Source organism: Phaethon lepturus, unplaced genomic scaffold (genome assembly GCF_000687285.1).
Source record: "Phaethon lepturus isolate BGI_N335 unplaced genomic scaffold, ASM68728v1 scaffold2515, whole genome shotgun sequence".
Classification (NCBI taxonomy): Eukaryota; Metazoa; Chordata; class Aves; order Phaethontiformes; family Phaethontidae; genus Phaethon; species Phaethon lepturus.
In genome coordinates, this window is record NW_010542496.1 from 149,347 (window position 1) to 172,884 (window position 23,538).

Here is a 23,538-nt window from a genome sequence, read left to right on the forward strand (position 1 = left end):
CTAAAGAAAGTCATATGTCCATGTGTCTGAAAGAATTTTATTTATTGAAACAAAAAGTTATGTAAGTAGCAGCTCTACATCCAGTAGTGGAGCAGTTAAAAAGTTCCCCGTCCCAGAAAAATCTACCACCTTCAGTCTATATTAAATTATTTTAATTATTTACACTATAGAGCTTCATATTTATGACATGGTAAAACAAACCCTACCCCAAACTATGTACAGGTGCTAGCTCACCTCTTTTGTGCAAAATGCCCACTTTGTTCTCCACTTGAATTATGCCTTAGGTATTTAAAAAAGTTGGGCGAAGAGGCCGAGGGATTAAGACGAGCTACAGTAGGAGAACGTGCAAGTTGACCAGAAGAACTTTTAGATTCGCCGACAGATGCATTCAAACCGTATAGTGGGATTCCAACCAGAGCGATGGAGTTGAGATAGCACAAAAAACAAAACACAGTAAGAGAGGAAAGTGGTGGGGGGAGGGAAGTGAAATCCCTTCTCTAATCTTTGAAAGGGACCTGGCATATACAAATGAGCCATTTCCTATGTTTTTCACAGTTAATGAGTAAGCGGCTCAACATTTTAACCCAATCAGCAAAGTCCCAAACACACACCCCCTCTTCTTCCCCCTCATATGTGCTTCCCTTTGGTTTCTATGATAAAGTCAGGCATATGATCGAGAGTTCTAATGGATGAGAACTGAAATGCTACATGAAGAATTGAATTTATTTATACACTTTTGAAACATTTATGAATTGAGGTAAGCTGTTCAAAAACACTCATAAAACGTACAAGACTTGTTAAAAGACTATCATTCCAGTGATTTTTGAGAACTTTAAGTGTACTTTTCTTCTAAGTTTTCAATTTCCCCTGGTTCTGTACAGTTGCTATGAAAAGGGAGGAACTGTGATTTCTTTTTGGTTTGAGTTATGTGAGGGAGCAGGCACACACTCAGGTCTTACTAAAATTACATGATTAAACACAATAGAAATAACCAAGGAAATTAAGAATATACTTAGATTTCTAGCTGCATTCCTATAGTAAGATAAGAACTGATGGAACAAGCAGCTACAAGCATCAGGGTAACTCTCATGAAGATAACAGGCCAACAACACAAGTCCTACATTGCACTACAAAAACATTCCAGTATTGTAAATTAAAAAGGTTCAAAGAAGGGACAAAAAGGCAACCCAGGTTGTTTCCTTTCAAATACTATAATTTTTCTTTTTTTTTCCACTGTCATCACCTATTTCAGGCATGTTCGTTTACTGCCCTGCCTCCTGCAGGGAAAAATGAGCTGGAACACATACAGATTTCCTACTAACTTGTGTAAATGAGCAGTTTTGGCAGTAAAACAGAAGCTTACAGACAGAAATGTTTCCATAGTAATTGGGAAAAGCCAGATAGAGGGAGGAAAAAAAACCTGCCATAAAGTTAAAAGGAGACTTTAGAGATGTAGAGGCAGACTTTTGAAGGAGGATAGCTTGAAGAATATTAGCATGAAGGCAAGCAGTAGCTTGTTTTTGTGAGTAAATTCTACACAGGCTCACAGAAAAGCTAGACAGGAACTTCACCTCTACCAACAATTAGGCAATTTATGTCAGTTTTGTGTGTTATTTTAAAGTCACATAAGAATTCATCAACTAGTAAGGTTTTCAGCATCACAAATGCTGATAGATTTTTCACTAAAGTAGACAACAAGAAGTAGCATTTATTTATGCTGCTTGCAGATCAAAACAACAAAAATTAATGAATATTGCTTGCAAAAATGTAATCAAACCCTTAGGAGCAATCCAATGTTGTGTTTACACTTAGTTTTGTGACATATACTGTGAACATCTCATGTTTTTTCACCCCTATGGAGTAAACAGGGCTAGAAGTGTTTTTAAACAGAATACCTACAAACCTCCAAAGAGTGACACACTGCTGTGATTCGTTTCTTATCCATTAAGAGGACATACCTGGTATGCAATTATCATCCCCAAATATGCCCTCAACAAACGAAATCATAGCCTGCTTTTAATAAGTCTTACTTTCTTTTGTGAGGAGTCTCTGTGCTCACTGAGTGATACCTCATAAGTTTCCTTTGGGGAACAGATGGAGATGTTTCAACAGGTGCCAGAGATTCCTGGCTTTCTGTTGGCAAGTGACTCAGTGTGTTTGCTCGCCTCCGAAAGCTTTGCTGAGGTAATGTAACAGACTGTTCAACAGCAGAATCATCTGTGTCGCTGGGGAGATCACCCACTGATCCACTGGGCCTGACAGTGTTTTCTGTAGGAAGCGTAGGAAGTCTGTCTTTCTCCTTTTCACACAATGGTGGCTCCTGGTGGTACAAAAAATAAGGTTATTGATACGTGGGCTTAAAATCAATCTTTGTGGTTGCAGTCCCATGTCTGGGGCTGTCTGGGGCTCTGGGATTCACATCCCACAGAGACCTGCTTCAAAATTGCACATGTTTATCATGATAGCTCAAAGAAAGAATCTTTGATGTTTTACGTCTTTGTTATTAATAATTTAGGTCAACAAATCGGTCTCCATTTTACAGAGAAAAAGTAACTTTGAGAGTAATTGTATTTTACAGTATGTTGAGTACTACTCAGAAACCATGGGGACAGAACAGAACAGATGGGTCAGGTTTGGGTAATAGTGACAGCAATGAAAAGGATGGCATTTCAGAGTGCTGCATACTTAGCACCCGATCAAACAACATAATATTACTCTTGTCTATCTAAAGATTCCCACAAAGAGCTTTAATGCTATGACTAGATGCCTGTTTCAGTCCAAAACCATGCATTTTTCTTCATTCCCCACCTCACATGTTTCCTGCAGAGTCAGCCATTCTTTCAAAAACATAAGCAGGAAGAGCAGAGTCTTGATTACCTGAAGTCAGGAGTCCGTAGGTATCTAGGCAGTAGAGCAGAATAGCGGCAGCCAAGTCCGCAAAGCGCTAGGCTGCCTCCAGGGAAGAAGACTGGCTTCTTCTATGCTGTTCGTTTGTATTGTTTTATTCAGACTAAAAGCTTTCTAACCACGCAAACGGGAACACTACTCAACTTCTTGTTTTAGTTTTATGTTTCTTATGAATGCAATCCTGCATTCACAGTATGTTCTTTCAGGGCTGAAACCAACCAGCTTAGAATCAGCAGTGTGGTAATTGCATTTGTTTTGCTGCATATTGTTGCAAGATTCAGATGCTGTTATATAATAGTTTGTTTCACATATACAGACTCACATGATAAGATACCTACATACAAAATATATGTTCATATACAGTACAAGGCATTTCTACTTCAAATGGAGCTCCATTTGCACTGCTCTCTTTTATAGCATGGTGAACAGAACAAAAGGCCTGAAAGCAACTTGAAACTTCTGGAGAACAGAAACACAGATGTACTATGAGTCCCATCTTGTCAAGAAGTATGGAAATCTCCGATGTTATCTACAGGTAACAGCATCCTACACATCACCATTGTAATGACATGTGACTGCTATTTCTTAGCCTGAATCGCTGTTACCAGAGTAAACTGGGAAGTTACTTTGTTCAAGTCGTCCCTCAGAGTACTTGCACACATTCTAGCATGTTACATGTATGAAAAATTATTTGCAAATTCTAAAAAACTCACATATTGCTGCAAGCTGGGGCCAGGAAGGAAAGGCAGTGGCTGATCCAAGAGGCTGCCTGCAAAGAATGCAGCCCCATCACCCTCAGAGGGACTCAGCACAGGAATAAAGACACACCCTATGGATCAGCAAGAGGCAGCAGGACTCTTACAGGTAGGAAGAAAAGTACATACCTATCCTCCCTACTCTGTGATACTGTTTTTATCATACTGTTTGGCTGTTCTGGAGCTTCTTTCTTTTCACAAACAGTTAGCTTGTCTACTCCCCAAAAATAATCAAAACAAAATGCAAGACGTTGGAACAGAACAGTTATATGAGCAGTTGGTAACTGCATTTCACATCTGACTGGTTGTTTCAGGAATCTTATATGAAGTTTCTAAATATGTACATTCACCCGAGGCTTTACTTACTTTACTGGTGCTGCTCAAGGTACTGGACATGGAGCTGTCCAAATCCACAGCACCAGAATTGTCCAGGGGACCTCTGGCTTTGCTGCCCTGTAGAGATAAAGCACAGCAGCAGTTAAGATTATAATATATGGGACATACCAAAGAGATTTGTGTAGCGTCATCAGAATCTGCAATTTGCAAAGATAGCCTCAAATTTAATTTCCTGAAATGCCTAAGAATAGGCTTTGCCGCTGTGAGAAACAGAGGCTTCGTCCAGGACGGTCACTGACATTCTAAAGGATGCTGTGGAATTAAGGAATTCTCATGGGCAATGACATGCTTTCCATGATATGTACATAACCACATATTGCACGTACATACTATAACTACCATTAAAGTACCTTCTGTATTCCAAACAGGGAATTTTCACACTACGTACTTCTTACCAAGATACAAAGCAACAGGAAGGCCATCTATTACAAAGGACTTAAAACCATATACATTTAATACAGAGCAAAACATAATTTATGGTATTATCATTTCATTGCCTGCAAATCAGAATTGTTCTGTTCAACAATATTTTTGTATAATTTGTACAACTAATGTTTTCATGTAACCAAGAGAAATATCAAGAAACCTACTGATGGATTCTTATGTGCTAACTCAACTATGGAAATTGTATCTTCCTAACCTTAAATGGTATCATTTTTTTATGTTCTGAAGCTAAGGCTTATGTTCTCTTTGAACTGTTATTCCCAGTAAAAATATAAAATGTTATCATTATTCACAATAGTGACTATTCTCACCTTGATGCTCAGACAAGATGTTTTGCCTCAAATCTGATCAAAATCAAAAATCTCCATCAAAACAGCCATGACAGTGAAAATGCAACCAATATACAGCTGTGTTACATGAAGACAGCATATGCCAGTCTGGACATAGTTTCCCAGTGGAAAAGGACCTGGGGGTGCTGGTTGACAGCCAGCTGAGTATGAGCCAGCAGTGTGCCCAGGTGGCCAAGGTGGCCAACAGCGTCCTGGCCTGTATCAGAAATAGTGTGGCCAGCAGGAGCAGGAAAGTGATTATGCCCCTGTACTGAGCACTGGTGAGGCCACACAATCCTGTGTCTAGTTTTGGGCCCCTCAGTACAAGAAGGACATTGAGGTGTTGGAGCATGTCCAGAGAAGGGCAACAAAGCTGGTGAGGGGTCTGGAGCACAAGTCTTATGGGGAACAGCTGAGGCAACTGGGGTTGTTCAGTCTGGAGAAGAGGAGGCTGAGGGGAGACCTCATCGCTCTCTACAACTCCCTGAAAGGGGGTTGTGAGAATGTGGGTGTTGGTCTCTTCTGCCAAGTAACCAGCGATAGGACGAGAGGAAATGGCCTCAGGTTGCGCCAGGGGAGGTTTAGACTGGATATTAGGAAAAATTTCTTTATAAAGAAAGTGGACAAACATTGGAAAAGGCTGCCCAGGGAGGTGGTGGAGTCACCATCACTGGAAGTGTTCAGAAAACATGGAGACGTGGCACTTCAGGACATTGTTTAGTGGGCATGGTGGTGTTAGGTTGACGGTTGTACTTGACAATCTTAAAGGTCTTTTCCAACCTTAATCATTCTGTGACAAACTGGTGAAAATTAGAACAGTAACTACTACAGTTACTGTAACAAAACTTAATGTTATGTTTCACATCTCAAACACACCCACTGCAGGATTTTGTGGGGGTGAACTCTAGAAATGCTAGCTGGGAAGTAATGAGGTAATGAAGTAATGAGGAGATATTCAGCTAAAAATCCTCTCTATATGCAGAATTGTAACAGGGAGAACATGCTTTTGCCATTGTTTGTTTCATGGGAACAGGTTAGATACGATGTCTGAAATAAGCTCTGAAAGCCTAGTTTTGTCACAAAAGACAATAAAGTGTACTAGGTTTTGCTTCAATTTAACTGTCTGCTGATGAGAAGTGAGAATGCCCAATTTCTGTTCCTTAATATTTGTTCTTTGGCATTCTGTCACAACTCTTTTTTTCTAAAAGGGCGAAGGTCTGATTTTTTTAAGCCTTTGTCAAGCAGAAGTCTTTCCAAGTTGCTATTATTTTCCTCAGACTTTTTCCATGAGGTGCAAAACAAATAATATTTGAATGAGAAGACACTCCATAGGTTTACGTAGTGCTTAACCTTGACATCTGATTTGTTCTCTTAATCGCTGCTGTATACTTCCAGCAGATATTTTCAGCCATCTGTTGATGATAAACATTTTCCCAACATGTTTTCTTGGGGATCTCTATCTCATTGGAGCTCAAGCTTTTCCCACTAATAGGTATTGCCAGACACTGTTTACAAAGAATTTTACCTGATGTGATATTGCATAAATGCCTGCATGTTCTTTAGTGCCTTCTGAAGTTCTTTACACTCCTCGCCTTCAAATAATCTCTAGCATTTAAAAGTTCAGATGCCCCATTATTCATCCGTTTTCTGTCACCAATAAATACTATCTCATTAGGAATGCTTAGTCAGTTCCCTAGTAATTTCCTTCTACATAAAGAGAAGTGAACAATTCTAATTACTTTTTAAATTTTCTAAATCTGAAAGAGAAATAAAACAATGGTCGCTTTTCGTAAGTTCGCATGCTCAATTTCATACTAATTTTTTGAAATACCTATATACACTATTTCTTATCTAGCGATTAGTACACTTCTTCCATGACTTGGTATTCTCTCTACCAAAGCCCTGCTTTGTTTTGTCCTCTTCTGACAGGTACACTCAAATATTTTTGTCACTGTGCCTTTAATAACCACTTGACTACAATGTGGAAGGATAACAAATATGACTTTTCTATCATCCAAATAAACAGAACAATGAAATTGTGTTCAGAGGCAATAAACTTGAAGATACTTACACGTGATAAAATACTTTCAAATGATTCTGTCAGAGATCTTTTTGCTTTGTTCTTTAACATATCTAATCTGAATCTTGGAGCACTGCTGGGCATCTCATTTACAGCATTCTCAGCAGGGGGTTGTGAAGTCTGCAAGTGTTTAAAAAACATAAATGTGAAATATTCAACAGCATCGAGCAGAATCTCAGTGAACAGTCACTGAATCAATACTTTCTCTTGGTGTCCTTGACTTTTCATGCCTTTTTCTCTACTGATACTTTACTGAAGTTCAACAAACTATCCTAACATAAGACCAGGAAATCTCTTAAAGGAAATGTTTTGAGTGTAGCAGCATGCTTCAGAAGAATTGCCATTTTGATAGGGATTTATGGTTGTGATGCCAAATTTTATTTAACAAAAAAGTACAATTGTACAAATTCTAAATGTTTAAGTGTAAAAGATTAGAGATTTGTGATGGATTTACTTTTTTTCAGCCAAGAAATTAATCAAAATTGATGAAGCTCATAATTAATGAGAACTCGCAAGTGTATCCATTATATTAAAATGGGGCTGTCTAAGGGACAGGAAGATGTATAACAATCTAACATCTCTATATATTTCACCAGTAGAAACACTTCCACTTTAAAGCTCACAGTCTATTGAGAGTTTGGCTTTTTAAGTATGTACTTCAGTCCATTTTTAGTGCTTGCAAAGACTAGTGTAGCAAATACAAAAATGACACTATGATGCAAATATTACCATCCAAACCTAACACCTGCAGCAGAAACCAGGGCGCAGTTTTCAGTGTTATTTTTGGGGATTCATCTTGAGGCTGCCAGGCATCGTAGCCCTCTATACCTGGCCCTAATTTCAGAGATCTGAATACTTGATCTATGTAACTATTAGTATGCAGGCAGCTGAATAGCACATCATGACCAAATAGTCCTGTCTAGATATAATTCTAAAGCTTCTTATTTCTAGTACAACAAAGTTACAGGCTTCTGTACTTAATTTTTACCTTCATTCATATTATCCTCAAAAGGCAAATCAGATGCTGCCTGCTATTATGTTCTTATAAAAAGACACTTATTTTCAAGGTAATTTTTGTGAAATAAGATCCATGTACTCGTATCACATTTCATTTTTTTCCTCCCATGATTTAAATATTAATTATTAAAATAAAAAATGTGATGAAAAGCACAAAAGTGAATACCTATGCAGAAAAGAAGGGAACAGGGACATCAGGATGTCATGGATTAATGATTGCTGAGACAAATAACACTGCCAGAGTACACGTTCAAAGGTATCTGCTATTATACAGCTCTGGAGATAAATTATCAAAGTAAATATAAAATGTTATGCAAAGACAAATGATGGACTGAGGGCAAGTCAACTCTCTTTTTAGAGGACTGGCATCTTTGCAAGTGTCAGGTTAACCGATTTTGGTTCCAGGAACTGAGCAAACAGACTGCAGCAAGCCTTCGGAATTTTCAGATCACACTGAAGACATATTAAGATATTACCTTGCTTCATATATCCCTATTTCCAAGTCGTTCGTGACTGACAACAATTTGACAGTCAGCTGGCATTAGACCTAATAAAAATATTTCAGGTGTGATGATAGAGGACCTCACGCAATGTTTCTTCCAGTCATGCCATAACCACAATGCTTTTTTCTTAAAAACTTATTTCTGGTGAGATGCCCAAGACAAGAAACCAGAGACTGAAATATGCAAAGTTTTTTTCCTGCTTTCTTAAGGAGGTCAATAATTAGCCAGTAAGCCATAAAAGCAGAAGAGATCAACACAGTGAACAAATAGTAAATGAAGACTTGCTGCTATTTCCCCAATTTCATCAGGGGTCTAATTATTCTCCATATATTCATTTGCTACTTTATATCACAAACAGCCAACAGCAATCATCACAATGGAGTTACCAGCCAGCAGCCGTGGGACAGCCAAGATGTTTAAAAGGGTATAATAATTGGAACTAAAAGTTTCCAGAGAACGGGTGCTGATCCTCTCTTAAACACAGACCTCCCTGAGGTGTCTCAGGTTAGTCAGTCACAAACCAAGGCATGCAAAATCATTAATCCCTTTTGAAAAAACTTAACTGTGCTGTATAAATAGCCAGTTAAACAGCACTAATGCAACGTGATACAGAATGAAAGGTAGCTCAGCTCTTTGAAAATGGATAACAGACTGCACTGCTATTTCTGCGGCAATCCTCCTCAGCTACTCCTTCTTCAGGCCACTTCAAATGGTGGTTTGCACACAAGAAATAATCTCCAGCTATCGAGTAAATGAAATTGTCTTTATCAAGGATGAAATCCAGTGTGTTGTCAGGACACTGACTCACACTGACAGACAGCGGGATGGCAAATGCTACAGATCGGTTGAGAGCAATTACAAATTCATTACATATTCTCTCACATATGTTGAATTTTTATTGTAGTGAGAAGAAACAAACAACCAAATTAGCGGTCTACCTTGTTTGCACCTCTGTCTTCTAGGCCTGAAATCAGTCTGTACCGAGTACCTCAAAACCCGAGATTTGCCTGTTTTAGCGCATGACAATAGCCTACAAATCATAAGAAAAACCAGTGTTCACCACTACCTACAGTTTGGAATTCCAAAATGCCAGTGATGGAAATTTCCCTTTGGAAAGATATAAAAATGGAATGGATGATTTTTTTCTTGGCTCCTCCTTACAGGAACTAAAACTGAATGATTACTTACCTGTTTTGTTTCTCCAACATGAACATGGTCCTTCTGTTTTTCTTCATACATGTTTCTCAAAACAGAGATAACCAACTCATTCTCTTTTTGATCATTTCTTGGTCTTAATTTCTTTAATTGAGAAGACCACAAGCACAATGATTATACATTTGTTTAACAGCAAATATTTACTCTTTTCATTTTGTCACTGTCAGTATGAGGTTAGTGAGAGAAGTTTACCTCGGTTAATGCTACCACTCCACTCCACCAGAGGACACCAGTGTCCCAGGCAAAGCAGCAACACAGCCAGAAAAACACTTGTCCTCACTTCATACATGACAGAATTTACATGAAAGATAAAGGACAACTGTAGAGGTATCCAATTACCACAGGCAAATAAAGACTTTAAAAAAAAATCTGCCAATTTGCCTTTGATATAAAGAAAACCAAAACACTGTAGCTCTGAGTTTGTAGCACACATGAAGTACTGTCTTGCAGTTATGATGCACAGCCCTTCTTCTAGAAATCCTTCTCATTAACATTTCATTTTTGGGAAATGACATAGGTATCTTAAAAATTAGCGCACGAGGTGAACACATTTGTGTCTGCTGTGTTCTATTTATATCTGACTGTAAGAGAAAATATTTTTAAACAATTTATTATAGAATTTAACCCCAGACACTTAACTTCTGAAAAGCATATGCTGTTTTAAGCCTATTGATGTAAAGCAGAGGATACAGCATGAATTGGCTAATGCCAGAGTAGCACACCAGAGTAATAAAAATATCCTTAGACAGACAGTTATCTAAAAATGCAAATCATGGTTACAACATATGGAGCTGTAAGAATGCTACAACTAAAGTTTCAGGCAGTCCCAACTCAAAAAATAATCTGAAAAAGATAGGCAGGAAAGACATATTTTACTCTTGGTTTTACCAAGGTAATAATTTGCAGACTCTCACCAAAAGAAATTAACATTTTCCTGTGACTACTAGAAGCTTTAGACTGTTAAAATGTGTGCAGAATAATAAAAGGCAACAGTGCCAGATAGCTGCTGTATACTAAGAAATTACTTAGCTCATAGAACTGCTCCCACAGAGTAACTTCCAAATTTGGTACTGGATGATAAACTGCCACATGGAAACACACAAAGAGACTGAAATGACTCAAGAGAGGAAGGAAACATTATTTTTAAAAAAAGTCTGAAATTTCCTAACCTTCAATAGTGTGCCAAGCCCAATGGCATTTCCTACAATGTTCATCATCTGTCTTAAATCCAGCTATGCTTTCCTCTATGCTAAAATGGATTTCATTCAGAGGATAGAAAGTTAAACTTTTTTAGTTAGTTTTACAAGATCTAGGATAAATTTTAGGCAGGAAATTTTCTGATCTGAGACTGTTAGAGTAATTTGTTTTGGTCAAAGTAACAATTGAATGTTCTCAGAGTACAAGCTACTGCCTGTACCCACAAAAAAATGTGTGCAGTTTTACTCAGTGAGAAGTCAACATTTTGATGGAAAACAAGTAGTATTCTGAGAAGAAGAATGAGTAAAATAAGCCATTTTCATCAAAAGACAAGTTTTTAACAGCTCTAGAAAAATAATGATATTGTAATTAAAGCACAAGGTGATTTAACAGTCTATTAAATAAAGATAATGAATAATTCACAAAAAAAATAAAGTAATTTTGGTGCTTCACACTGATGTTAGCAAAAAACGTCAGTTGCTTTAAAATCTTGTGGGAAACAAAGAGCTTACCTTAACCTCTTCAAAAACAGAGGCCTGCTCCTGGTTATTTAGTGTTGTTAGATGCTTTTGTAGTTCTAGTTTAGTCTTAGAAGGGTGTAACCCTACCAAGGAGAACAAAAATGTCAGGGTCAAATTTGTCAGAATTAATCAATCACATAAATAGGCACACAATTTAAGCCAAAGCTCATCAGTTATTTGAGCTGACCCATTGCATTGATTTCATAACAGGGCATTAGAAAGAACTCTAGGTTAATTTAAAGCTACTCCTGAACTCATGGCTTTAAAATGAGGGACATGAACTCTGCAACGAGGAGATTTACTGAGCACAGACCAGGATTATACTCTTAGCTGAAGATTCCATTATCACACAAGATAAAATAAACCCATGAACTACTGCATTTTAGCAGAATGCTTTGTTGGTGTTTTATGCAGTACTGCTTGGATTTTGCTTGTGGTATAAATTAATGTCCATTGATTTTCTCCAATTGATATGCCTTGGCTTCTTCTGAAAAAGAGTAAATTTATTGCATGTTGGTGAAGTTTTTGCTTTGCCTCTTGCTGAAAACATTTACTGACAGTCTAAAGCAGACTACCCTTTCATTCAGATTATTTTTTTTCTGCTCTCATCCCAGATTAAATTCCTTTCCTCTATTTTCTGTGGAAAACCAGCAAACCATCAACAGTACTGTAATTCAGTTTCTGATGATGGCATTTCTCCTTCAGAAGCAGAAGATATGATTAACCAGATGGCATCATTAAAGGCATTAGGAATCATTTGCCTTTAAGAAATTTCTCAAAAATCTGAAATTCTAGCTGAAGACCAAAATAGTGAAAAGTAGTTTTGGAAGTTCTCCAGTTTCATCAAATTAATACTAGATAGGTTTTAGTCCAACAAGCTACTGTCACGTGATCTGACAAGCTGCTGTTGCCCTTTATTCACCCCAGGCATTGCTTAAAAGAACAAAACTTAACTGTGAAATTTGCTGAAATGCAGAGAGGGTTTTTTTTTGTCTTGAACTTGTTTTCTGGGCAACAGCTACAATTCTAACTGCTGCATTTTCATGAAGGAGCATAGATTAACACCACAAACATGTATTAAAAGCTCACTGCTCAGTTCATGTTTAGTGGTAGTGTAGTGTAATGCCAGTACCTAAGTGGATTCAATAGCACAGCAGGTCATAGCTATTGCAGCATATATTTTTGAGAAGTTCCTGATCTACAGTCATCTGCGTTTATATGGTTAATAAAGCCAAGCTAGCTGCAATTCAGTAATATCTAGACTCTTAATTAGTTTCCAAAAATTCAACTGAAATACAAGGAAGGAGCTTCAGTTGTGTTAGAAAATTCTTACTACCTTATACATAACTTTACGTTGTAGTCCTCTAAATAAAAAGACTGGCTTTCAACCCTCCATTCCAAGTCCCAAGTTCTTTTTAAGCATTCATTCCCTTAAGAGTTTCACATTTAAGATTGTCCTGCAATAAAATTGGTAGAAAAAATATTCGACCAGAAAGTTCTTTAAACCTCACCTTCTATCTTTTCACAGAGTTTATGCAAGCTTTGCATAGGACATCCCTCACAGAGCTGGGGCTGTGCCTTGGAAGTCTGTTGCACAGCAGCTACGGTGAAAGCCTGTTTCAATGTCATCATGATTTCATCAACCTGAAAAGAACAGAGTGCAAAAGAACAGAATTTCACTCCTCCACTAAGCTTCTGTTTTTCTTAACACAAACACAACAGACTTTTAGAGTGACACTGCCACTTGTTTGGGAATATGCTTATGATTAAAAAGAAAAGCTGTGCCTGTGCCATTTCTGGACAAAAACACACAAGCAAGCCAAAACTCATCGTGAAGTCGCATCTCTTCCAGACCACCCAATTTTATTACTGTGGTCTACCACAGTAATAAAGATACTACAGTAATAAAGATACTACCTCTATCTAGAAACCTTTTCTTGTCTGTGATAAAGCAGCTTATTGCACACACTGGCCTGACCTAGAGCACAGTAGTGCAGTCCGATTTTCTTAATAGATAAACTATGAAAAAACCCTCTTCCAAAAAAGAGGGTTTCCACTGCTGACTTAGTCTGTGCAATGAAATGAAGTTTTACTGGATTTTAACTGTGATTTCAACTTCTGCCTTCAAAATAAAAGTTCCTTTGCAGACTGCTATGTTAATTACATTTTTGAAATAATTATATTTCTGAGTGGAGGAAGATTTGAAGACATTCAGCAAAATACAGAGCAGGAAGTAATAAAAGAATTTTAGGGCCTAATATTCTATTAGGGTCGTCTCTTCTTTTACTTACCAGTGCTTCATCTGTACACTGAAACACATAGCAAACGAAGTGGAAGCCTCCATTTTCTGAAGACTCTCTGCAGATGAACCCAAAGTGATCCACATGTCTAATTCCCTAGCACAAAAATAACAGTAATGAAGCAGTCATATTTACTTTCAATGTTTTGTACCTGTATTTTTTCCAGTAACAAAAGCATGAAAGGCCCAACAGCATTAGATAGGTCACATATCTCTGTTAGAGCTACATTAAAGTCATCTGGCCATTAAAAATCTGTTCTGTTACAGAACGTATTACTACATTAATCTTTTCAACTTCACTTAAATCAGAGGTTGTTTGTTGGTTTTGGTTGTTTTTTTTAATGACTGAATTGTAACAGATCAAGTGGAAAACACTTACAGGAATGAATAAGTACTATTCAAAATGTATTTTACTGAATATTGGAAATAGTAGGGGGGAAAAAGCTTGCTCTGTTTTTCTTCTCTTTTGCTTAAGCAGTCAACAATTGCTTTAGATTTGTAAGAGAAGAATCAAAGCAATAGTGAAAAATAGATATACAATTTTTTTTTCTATCTAAAGAAAAGCTTAACTAGTTAAGAAATGAAAATGGTTAAATATATTACTTAAAGATCACTCATGGAAGCATTTATTTCTCCTAAAAGGCATGCAAATTCAGGCACAATCTACTTGCAACAGTAGATAAACAGTACATCCCAGTAAAATGCTGAGAAGGTTTTTTAATTGCTGGGAATTTTTTTTCTTTATGAAAAGACTTTCAGATGAGTAGAGTTAGGTGATCCCAGTGCACGTCTCCTCAGTGCACCATTCGTGGTAAAAAAACCAAACAACTTCTGATAATGAATAACATGCACAATGGTAGAGCCTGTTTATAGCAGTTCAGTTACCCTCAGCAGCATTTCACTACCTTCTAGCTATCATGGCACAACAATATTAAAGTGAGGTAAAGAGAGGCAATAAACTGTTGTATCCAAAACCATAATGATGAATCAAGGTAATTCAGAAATTTCAGTGAAATTTAAACAATCTGAAGATGCCAAGCAGGACTCTTTTCTTGGGCTTTTTTTTTTGCTTTTCCTTGTTAAGACAGCAAGAATCACCAAACATTCTCTTTGACTTTTTATCATGAAGAAAACCTTAAAAAAAGTATTTAAAAAGCATAAAAAGTGAATACTTCTATAAAACAGAATGGCCAGGTGTAAAAGAACATGCTATAGCATCCAATATCCTTAAGCAATCCAAACAATGTTGTCTTATCGATCGAAACACTAACAATAAACCTTCAGAGCATGACAGCTGAATGAAGGAAAATAATTTAATGTATATGGAGATACCTGTTTTTTGGAGTGCGACTACTACATATAGATAACAAAGGCGTTATTACACAAACACCAGGCATTAACATGCCATTAGAACAAAAAGATCAGAAGGACATTCAAATGATGTAAAGCCTGCAGCTTCTTCAACTCCAGCTCCATTGGATATGCAGGCTAAGCGTTTTAGGAGGCAGCTATGTGATAAAGCAAGAACAGGCTAACAGGCTGATGCAACCTACGCGCTCTCTCCCTCCATCATCCACATCAGAGATGTGTACAGAATGCACTGAGCCCCCTCTCTAACCTCCCAGCCCATGCTGCTGCTTCTGAAAGCCCATTCTTCTCCTGAAAACCCAGCTGCTTCGGTGAAGGTAACCCAGCTGTGATCATGGCCCTGCCCACAAAACTGTGAGGTACCAGGAGCTGGCAAACACTCTTAGCTGGTTCAGATCAGCTAATTCAGATACCACTCCCATACTTCTTTCTGCCATTATAAAACTGCACTGACAGATGGGGCATTCTGGAAATTAAGTACTGATTCTCATCTCCCTTATAACTTAACTCCAGTGCCAAGAAAAGATTATTAAAGTTCTTATATGATCAAGATGAGTCCATAAGATGGTTCCATCAAGTCTTCCGAAATGTGCATACTTGGGGGAAAAGCCCTCTGTACCCCAATACCAATATTTGCCCAACTGACATAACATTTGCCTAGTAGCTCACTCTTCAGACAGGAGGGGAGAATTCAATCAGAATCTCACTCCTACTGCTCTGAGGAGCACAACCATCTACTGACCTTCAGGGCAAGTCACAAAGTCTACCTAACTAGCTCTTGCCTAAGGAGATGGCCTAAGGGAACATGGGGATAAAGATTTTTCTGTGATCAAGGAGTTCTCTTCAAAGCTTTTGATCTGACAGCATGCAAATGACTTATGTTTACTCTGAAATTTTCAGAATAGGTACCTGGATGTTTTAGTGATGAAAGCTACCCTCATCAAATTAAAAAAAAAAGTAATGTATGGGAAAAAAAATCTAAAACGACTAGAAGCAAGTAACAGCAACTCGTTTTTTATATTTAAAAGTGAGTAAATAAGCCTACTGGGGGAAAAAAGTGAGTAGACCTGCACTATGCGAGTAAGCCAAGTGCAAAATAGTTCCTAGTGCAAGAAAGAGTGGCAGAATTCACATCCTGGTATACTAGGTCTTATTGCCACCCAAGCCCCACCATACAAACAAGCGTTGCACTGGTTTAATTCAAGGTGAATATTTAGTTAAGCCAGCGGAAACATCCATTCCTCAATAAATGTAAGTTTATTTATATAATTATAGTTCAGGTTAATTACTTAAAGGTTTAAACTAAAATTATGTGCAGGTCTTAAAGGAATTAAGTGTCCTCTAAGGACTCTATCCCAATTTAATTTATTAAATTCAATTTCCCCATTCAGTTAAACTGAATCAAATCTGGTACACAGACAAACTAAACACAAATAATGCCCTGCAGGACAGAAAATGGCCAGTGAAAGACAAATCCCTGCATCGTGACACTGGTTAGTTATCAAAAGCAACTGGCCTATGAAACGTCTTTATGAACAGCCATTTCAGTCTGCAGGTTGATATTTGAGCAAGCCGCAGAGGAGAGTCCCCCGCTCCTGCACAGCGGACCTGCCAGCAGTTAGCACAGCTGCCCGTACATGAGCGCTGCAATCAGCCGAGCTGTCCCGTGTCCTTGATATGACAGTGACCATTCCGCCCTCACAGCCGCCGCAGGAGCTGAGTGCGAATCACACGTCCGTGTAACCTACGCGACGCCACTACCGCACCTTCAGATGTGCAAGCTGCATCTCTTTCAACACATCACCACTCGAAGTAAGTCATTACATAAATTGCACCCTCGCATAATCCATGCAAAATCAAAGTCAGAGCCACAAAAACGAGTAGAGGAGAGGGAAGCAAACGCTGTGAGATAAGGAACAGGGATTAATAGTGAATGAGGACTTTGAAATACGCTTGCCGTCAGGGCATCACACACACTACCTCTGCATAGCAGTGGGCTCTCTTCTTTGACACACATGCAATTTATACTCTTGGAAAAAAAAATTTTAAGTATTTTTCAGAGAACTCTTACATATCATTTATCTCCTTTCATTATCTCTTGTTGAAAAATATAGCTCAGAGAATCACAGACTTGCACAACTGTGAATCACGCCTGCTGAAATCTCAAACCAAGGCTGACCAGAGTGTTCCTTCTAGCTTGTATTATTCATCCACCACACACAGAAATGAGTCTCTCTCTCAGAAATTACAATGCAAAGCATGAGAAAAGAATGACAGTTTTACAAAATTACTGATTAACTAGCAACTTGTCAATAGCAATTATTGAAATTGCTGGCGTGAGAATCCTTTGAAATGCTCGGAGGGAGTAGTACATGCGCATTCCCAAATGGACAATATTTAAACAAAAGAAAGAGAGAAAGAATACAGTGCAATCTTACCTGAGAACAAAAGGATATTTCTTTAAAGCTTTTTTCAATTGCTACTTTTTTTGTGTCAGGACTGATAAGGTAAACTTCAGACTGGCCAATCTAAAAAAAGCAAAATAAATAGCAAGATGATAACAAGTAACACCACACTTCCTTTTGTCTCGCTATAAAAATGCTTCCCGGACATGTATCTCTATTTTTCTTCTACCTGTATGTTTAGACCAATTAGTGTATTATTACCAGAGAAAGAGAGAATATTGAAACAATATTGAATTGGCATTCAGAGCTCAGCACATTACTGAACTGAGATTTAGTTTCACATTTGAGACAAGAGACTGAGAACAGTGTTTAATTCGACGAGAGTAATATTATACCACAAGTAACTTACTCTGCACTTAGAAAATATACTCACACTCCCTTTTCTTATTTTCTGCAGGTTTGGCACATACCATATTCCCAAAAGCTACTTAATGAAATTGTCCTAAAATTTAAACCTAAGTGTGTGCCTCCACCTGTATTCCTAATTATTTTTTAGGGTTCTATTTATTTTTTTAAGATACACATAGCATTTAATTTAAAGGTTTTAATTCAAATTATAAAAATGAGCTTACTGGACTATATTTTCTAACTTAATTTAATCTGTAGGCTATTTGTACAGCAGTGTTCCAAAAGCTGATGCTAACGTTTGATGGGTAAAGCGTAAAACTATTTTTTTTCAAGTTTTCAGCTTCTGGCAACATCTTTGTAACATTTTAACAGATAAAATTTAAAGTCCTCATAGTTTCTAGCACATCAGAAAGTCTGCTAAGGACAAGTCTTGTAACAGACTTTAGGGAAAATGGGTGGAATCTGGATCCATTCATGAGCATGACTTAGACAAACTTGCTGAAGCTTCAACCACTACCAAATCCCACAAGATGTGCATAAAAAGATAAACAGCACCAATATACCTGTAATTTCTTAAGGAAGGGAGAAGGGGGGAACCCTGTGTGTAAATGGATCAGCGAGATGTGCTACCTCTGTGTGTCTAATAATGGTCTACCTCTTCTTTGACTTCAACCAGTCGCAATAATTTTCCCCAACTCCCCACTGGTTTCCTTGTATTGTCCCCCAGGCTGACCTCACATGTGTTCATGAGGTTATTCCTTCCAACACCTACTCAGCAGCCTCCTCCTCCTCACTGCTGCCTTCCCCTCCCCGCAGCAAGACACCCCTCGTTAGCTCAGCCCCACATACTCCTTTCACACTTAGTCCCAGGGCAGCAGAGATCATTTGAAGCCAACTGAACAAGGGGAAAAAAAAAAAACCCAATACAACCCTCACCTGACCAAAATACAGCCAGGAGAAAAGCCTATAAAAACAAAGAAAACCCTAAGATCCTACGAAATTGGCTAGGAAAGCAGTTCTTCAGGAAGAGACACCAAAATGAGGACTGTCTGAACCATGTCAGGAGAGTCAGCAGATAACTCGTCTGAACATTGTTCACACCTCATACACCAACCTCTGCTGCAGTCTTAGGGAAAATCCAAGTAAAAGCTTCAACTGAAAAAACAGAAGCCATTTTTTTCCTCCAGATATAAAGTTACTTTTAAGTGTTTCATATGTAGCCACACACAAACCAATAAGCAAAGGTGAAAATCCGCGCAGGCTGTACGCGTACTCTTACTCAGAACCTGCTAAAGGAAAAAAAAAAACCCCCACCCCGCCCCGGAGCCGCAAGCTTGTGGATACTGGAGGCACAAACCACAGTTACTTCACTTCCTTATATTCAGCTGAATTTAGACTGGCTGAATGGCAAAAGAATACAACTGTGCATACTAAACAGTATTTTCCCAGGCAAAAAGCAACGCAAGATAGAAAGCTGGACCGGCAGAGCCCCGCGGCTTGGAAATGAGCCTGTCAGCAAGTGACTGACATTATATTCAGGCTGAAGCTGCATGTGTCTTTGAGAACTGTTGCATTTATTTAATATAAATTAAAAATGCACTCACTGGAGGAAGAGGATCTGGACCTAAGCAGTCCATCTATAATCTCTCTATGTGCCATGAATTAATAATGGAGTCAGGATTTGTTTTAAAATTAGGCATTATTATAAAGGTTGTCTGTATTTCCTGTGTGAAATGCATGCTCAGGGGAAGAAAGTAAATAAGGAATTGTTTTTACTGGAGCACAAAATTTCTCTCCACCTTCTTCCACTTCCTTCTCTGATGCCAGCCTGCCAGGACTAAACAGAAGTTTTAAATCAAGTATAGCTAACTACACCTCTTTCTTGTGTGTTACTTGTTAGAGACGTAACACTGGCGATCCTTCTTAAAGCAGCACTTCTCTTTTCCCCCCTCCAAAAAAACTGCTGTAACTGCAACCACTCCACTTTATTACTGTCCCAGCCCCAACAGCAGCTGACAGATCCAAGGTGAACTTATGACAGCCAACCATCACAACATCAGCTCCAGTTTTGTATTATGTACATAAGATACAGATATAGAAAATATGTTATAGAATTTATCTATAATGAGGAATATAACACATTCCTTACTTGTTTCTCAGATCTTGAAAAATACTTCTGCTGCTCACCTATAGAGGCAAAGGCATTGGTAGCCACACAAAAGTAGGACAGGAGTGGAGGCAGGTGTGGAGTAGCCTAGGAAGTTACTACACTACTCCATCATTACACAGACATGTTGGCAGCAGGAACACCTTCATGAATTACACTGCTTATCATGACATATAAAGTCTACTAGCCCCCAGTCATGGTTTGGTCCTTCTGCTCTAGTTACAGATACCTCATTCACCTGGAAATTTATTTCTGCTGTTACTAGGTTAGTGTAATTGTACGTACCATTTTGCAATTGTATAACTACGTACTAATTGGCTGTAACTTTCTAAAAGCCATCTTTAGAAGCCTAGTGTTTCAGCTAGTGCTGTTTTAAACTCTTTAACATAAACTTATTTTGACTATGTAAAACAATTTACACAGACTGGAATGCTTTCTAGAGAAACAGGCTTGTTTAAGTTAAGTTCTGGTAATTGCAATTAAGTTATTAAAGAAGTAACTGCCATCTGTCAGAACATCTGCTTTGGTGTTTGCCACTCCAAACTCCAAGATGCAAAAATGCCACCAAGAGCTGCAAATCTGGCTTTACCGTAAACAACATCGTCCGGTTTTCTGCAATGTCTGTTGGCTGCACAACACTGTGTCCATAGATAAGTTGACTTTTTAGGTTCAGTGAAATTGCATCTTCTTCAAAAGACTTGACAAAGCTGTTACTCCTATGGCTTCCCTCTTGCAAATCCTTCTTAAAAGCAAAGGAACGAAGCCCAGGCTGAGAAAAGGATTTCCTAATTGGCCTTTTCTCCTCCTCTTCACTGACTAAGGGCTGGAAGACAGATCGAAATTTGTTGCTGAAAGAGAAGCCTCCGAAGTTATTGGCAGTTTCATGTTGTTGGGACGATGAGTTGGAATCTGATTTTTTTGTACAACTTGCACGATTAAATTTCTCAATGCATTCATCTATGAGTGCTGGAGGTGCATTTTTATGTGCTACTGTCACCCGTCCACAGAACAGCACCTCAAACTTTTTGGCAAAAGGGTCTTCAACATCTGAGAGATTATTCTGAAATTCTTCTTGACGAGCAATTTTTCCAGCTTGTCGAATAGAGCTTATAATCTCAGGCACCTACAGGAAGGGGGGAAAAAAAAAAACACATTAGCATCTAGTGCTTTATGACAAACAAGTTGCAACACTAAGGTGCTCCCTGCTGTTATTTTTCTGGAATGGCTAATTTGGTTTTGTTTTCTGAAAGACCAGTTGAAGTGATCTTCTATGTCCAACAGACACATTATAAAGTTAAACACTGACTAGATGATTTGCTCATTTGTCTACCTGCCAGGAGCTCACCATCATCAACACTTTGATAAAAGAGCTTCATTTCCTGTAATGCTGTATTTTCAGTAAAACTTTTGCACCCAAAGCAAGAAGTATAACATGACAAATTCAAACTCAAAATGAAAGATGAAAATACTTCAGAAAGCATAAGAGAAGCCACAAACTAATTAATTAGGAAAGTTATTTAACCTCTGTTGTTTTTCACTCCCTTCTCTTACTCAAGCATTCATGTCATGTAGATTAATGAGTCCGTTGCAAATTTGCCTTCGCCTTCATAATAGCACGTTACAAAAAAAAAAAACCCAAACACCAAACTACCATAACAATGTAATCGGAAATAGCTGTGTTTTTTAAAGAAACATATTCATTATTTTAGATGTTAATTTTTATTCTACCACCCCAAATAATATTACTTCGACATATAGTATCACTTGCAGGGCATTCTCATCACGTATGAGAAAGCAGTCTGCTACAGCCCACAGATGTAATCATAAACAAAACCCGAACTGCCATCCAGCATATTTTAAGTAACAGTAAATGGTCACAGTTTCAGATATGGTTATAAGGTAGGAACATGCATATGCTATCTGCTAAGCTCCTGCGAGGCTGATGCTTGGTTACATCCCACTGCTTTGGCTGCCCTTGGAGATTAAGGTTCTTCTGCAGCATGTGCTGATGCCATAATGACAAATGCGGGGCCACCATCTATGATTACAACGGATAATTCTGCCAACTTTTTAATTTCCCCAAATTACTTTGAGAAAAATCCATGCTAAGTGTGCCAGTTTCCTGACAAAACAAATTTCCTGTCAAGCGTCAATTGGAGCTTGCTTGCTTACAGGTATTTGGTTGTGGAGAGTACAGAAGGAAGTCTTGGAGCAGCAGAATAAAGCAGCAGCCCAGAAGAGCCATCTCCCCTATGAGAAAAGGCATCCCTAAATGTAAAGAATGCTTTGGAGACATGAACTCTGTCTTTTTCAGACATTTCTATGGTTATCTACTGCTTAAGCATAATGCAATAATACACATAAACAAACGCAGGAAACAACAAAGGACTTGGGAAAAAAAGGTTGAACAGTGAAAACTGAATAGTTATATTATGTGTGCTCATAAAGACCTCAGTAAGATTCTTTCTACAGACAGGGAAATTCAAATAGATAGATAGACACACAGACATAGGTAGCGGATTTAAGACAGTAAGTACAAAATAAATAAGCTGACTCAGGAAGCATTACTTCACCCTTGAAGCACAAGGCATGAGTCATCAGCTAATGACCCAGCAAAGAAAATGGGGGAGAGGTAGGAAAAGCACGGTCATGACTTCAGAAGTCTGTTCTCAGCTATGTCACGAATCAGTCAGAAAGCCTTGGGCTTGGGCAGCATCGTGCCTAACTTTTTAATCATATACAAAAAGAACGTAATGCTGTAACAAATCTGTATTACCTCAGACTATATGCATTTGCTCCACAAAGAGCTCAAGGTTCACCTCAGTTTTATTTACCTAATAATCCTTCAAAGAACCAATTTTTAATCGCATACCACATCAGGATGACAGTGAAACATAAAAATTTATTCTACCCATATTTCAAGCTGCAACTGCTTTAGTATTTTCTAATAAACACGTTTTCCTCTTGTAGGAGTGTCTGGACTCAGCAGCCACAAGCAATTTTACTTCTGAGTTGCCCAGAATACACAGAGAGACCTGCGATCCCGTCTCTGCTTTTGCTGAGGCGGCAGAAGTGACAGTGAAGGAATGAGGTTATTTCCTGGAAAATGCTCCTGTCGTCAAAACCAGGATTGTCAGCCCTCACCCAGGCCAACTGTGCCACCATCTCAGTCAGGGTTAAGGTCCCCCAGCACCACCCATGCTGACGACTATAAGGAGGGTTTCCAACAGTGCAGGCACTGCAAGGGTCATCGCTGAGCTAAAGCCCAGACAAGGCACTTGGGATCCATCACAGATGTGTAGTTATTGAATTTGATTTCTTCAATGGTTTTTGTTATCAAATGCCTTGGACATGGACAAAATTGCTATTCAGCAGTGGCTGGACTTTACATACAGACAGTAGTTAAAGATGCTACATCCCTGGGAAAGACTCCACAGTAGTTAGTACACTTCATGTTTGAGGAGACCTAGCAGGCCTGTTGATGAAAACAAAGGGGAATATTTATTTATTTATTTATTTTCACACAT

The 23,538-nt window shown here is 38.3% G+C and overlaps 1 protein-coding gene across 1 annotated transcript in view; it reads right to left on the reverse strand.

Annotated features, from left to right (window-relative positions):
• The window catches only part of TBC1D1 (TBC1 (tre-2/USP6, BUB2, cdc16) domain family, member 1), a gene marked incomplete at its 5' end in the record, with an annotated part of 57,138 nt that extends 36,004 nt beyond the window's left edge, over positions 1-21,134 (reverse strand). The window contains 10 exons of the mRNA XM_010288030.1: positions 235-363; positions 2,031-2,320; positions 4,029-4,115; positions 6,903-7,031; positions 9,620-9,730; positions 11,356-11,447; positions 12,876-13,008; positions 13,656-13,760; positions 17,470-17,559; positions 20,601-21,134. Coding sequence (XP_010286332.1) covers positions 235-363; positions 2,031-2,320; positions 4,029-4,115; positions 6,903-7,031; positions 9,620-9,730; positions 11,356-11,447; positions 12,876-13,008; positions 13,656-13,760; positions 17,470-17,559; positions 20,601-21,134 — 1,700 coding nt within the window. The remainder of the gene's footprint in view (positions 1-234; positions 364-2,030; positions 2,321-4,028; positions 4,116-6,902; positions 7,032-9,619; positions 9,731-11,355; positions 11,448-12,875; positions 13,009-13,655; positions 13,761-17,469; positions 17,560-20,600) is intronic.
• Positions 21,135-23,538: the final 2,404 nt, after the last annotated feature.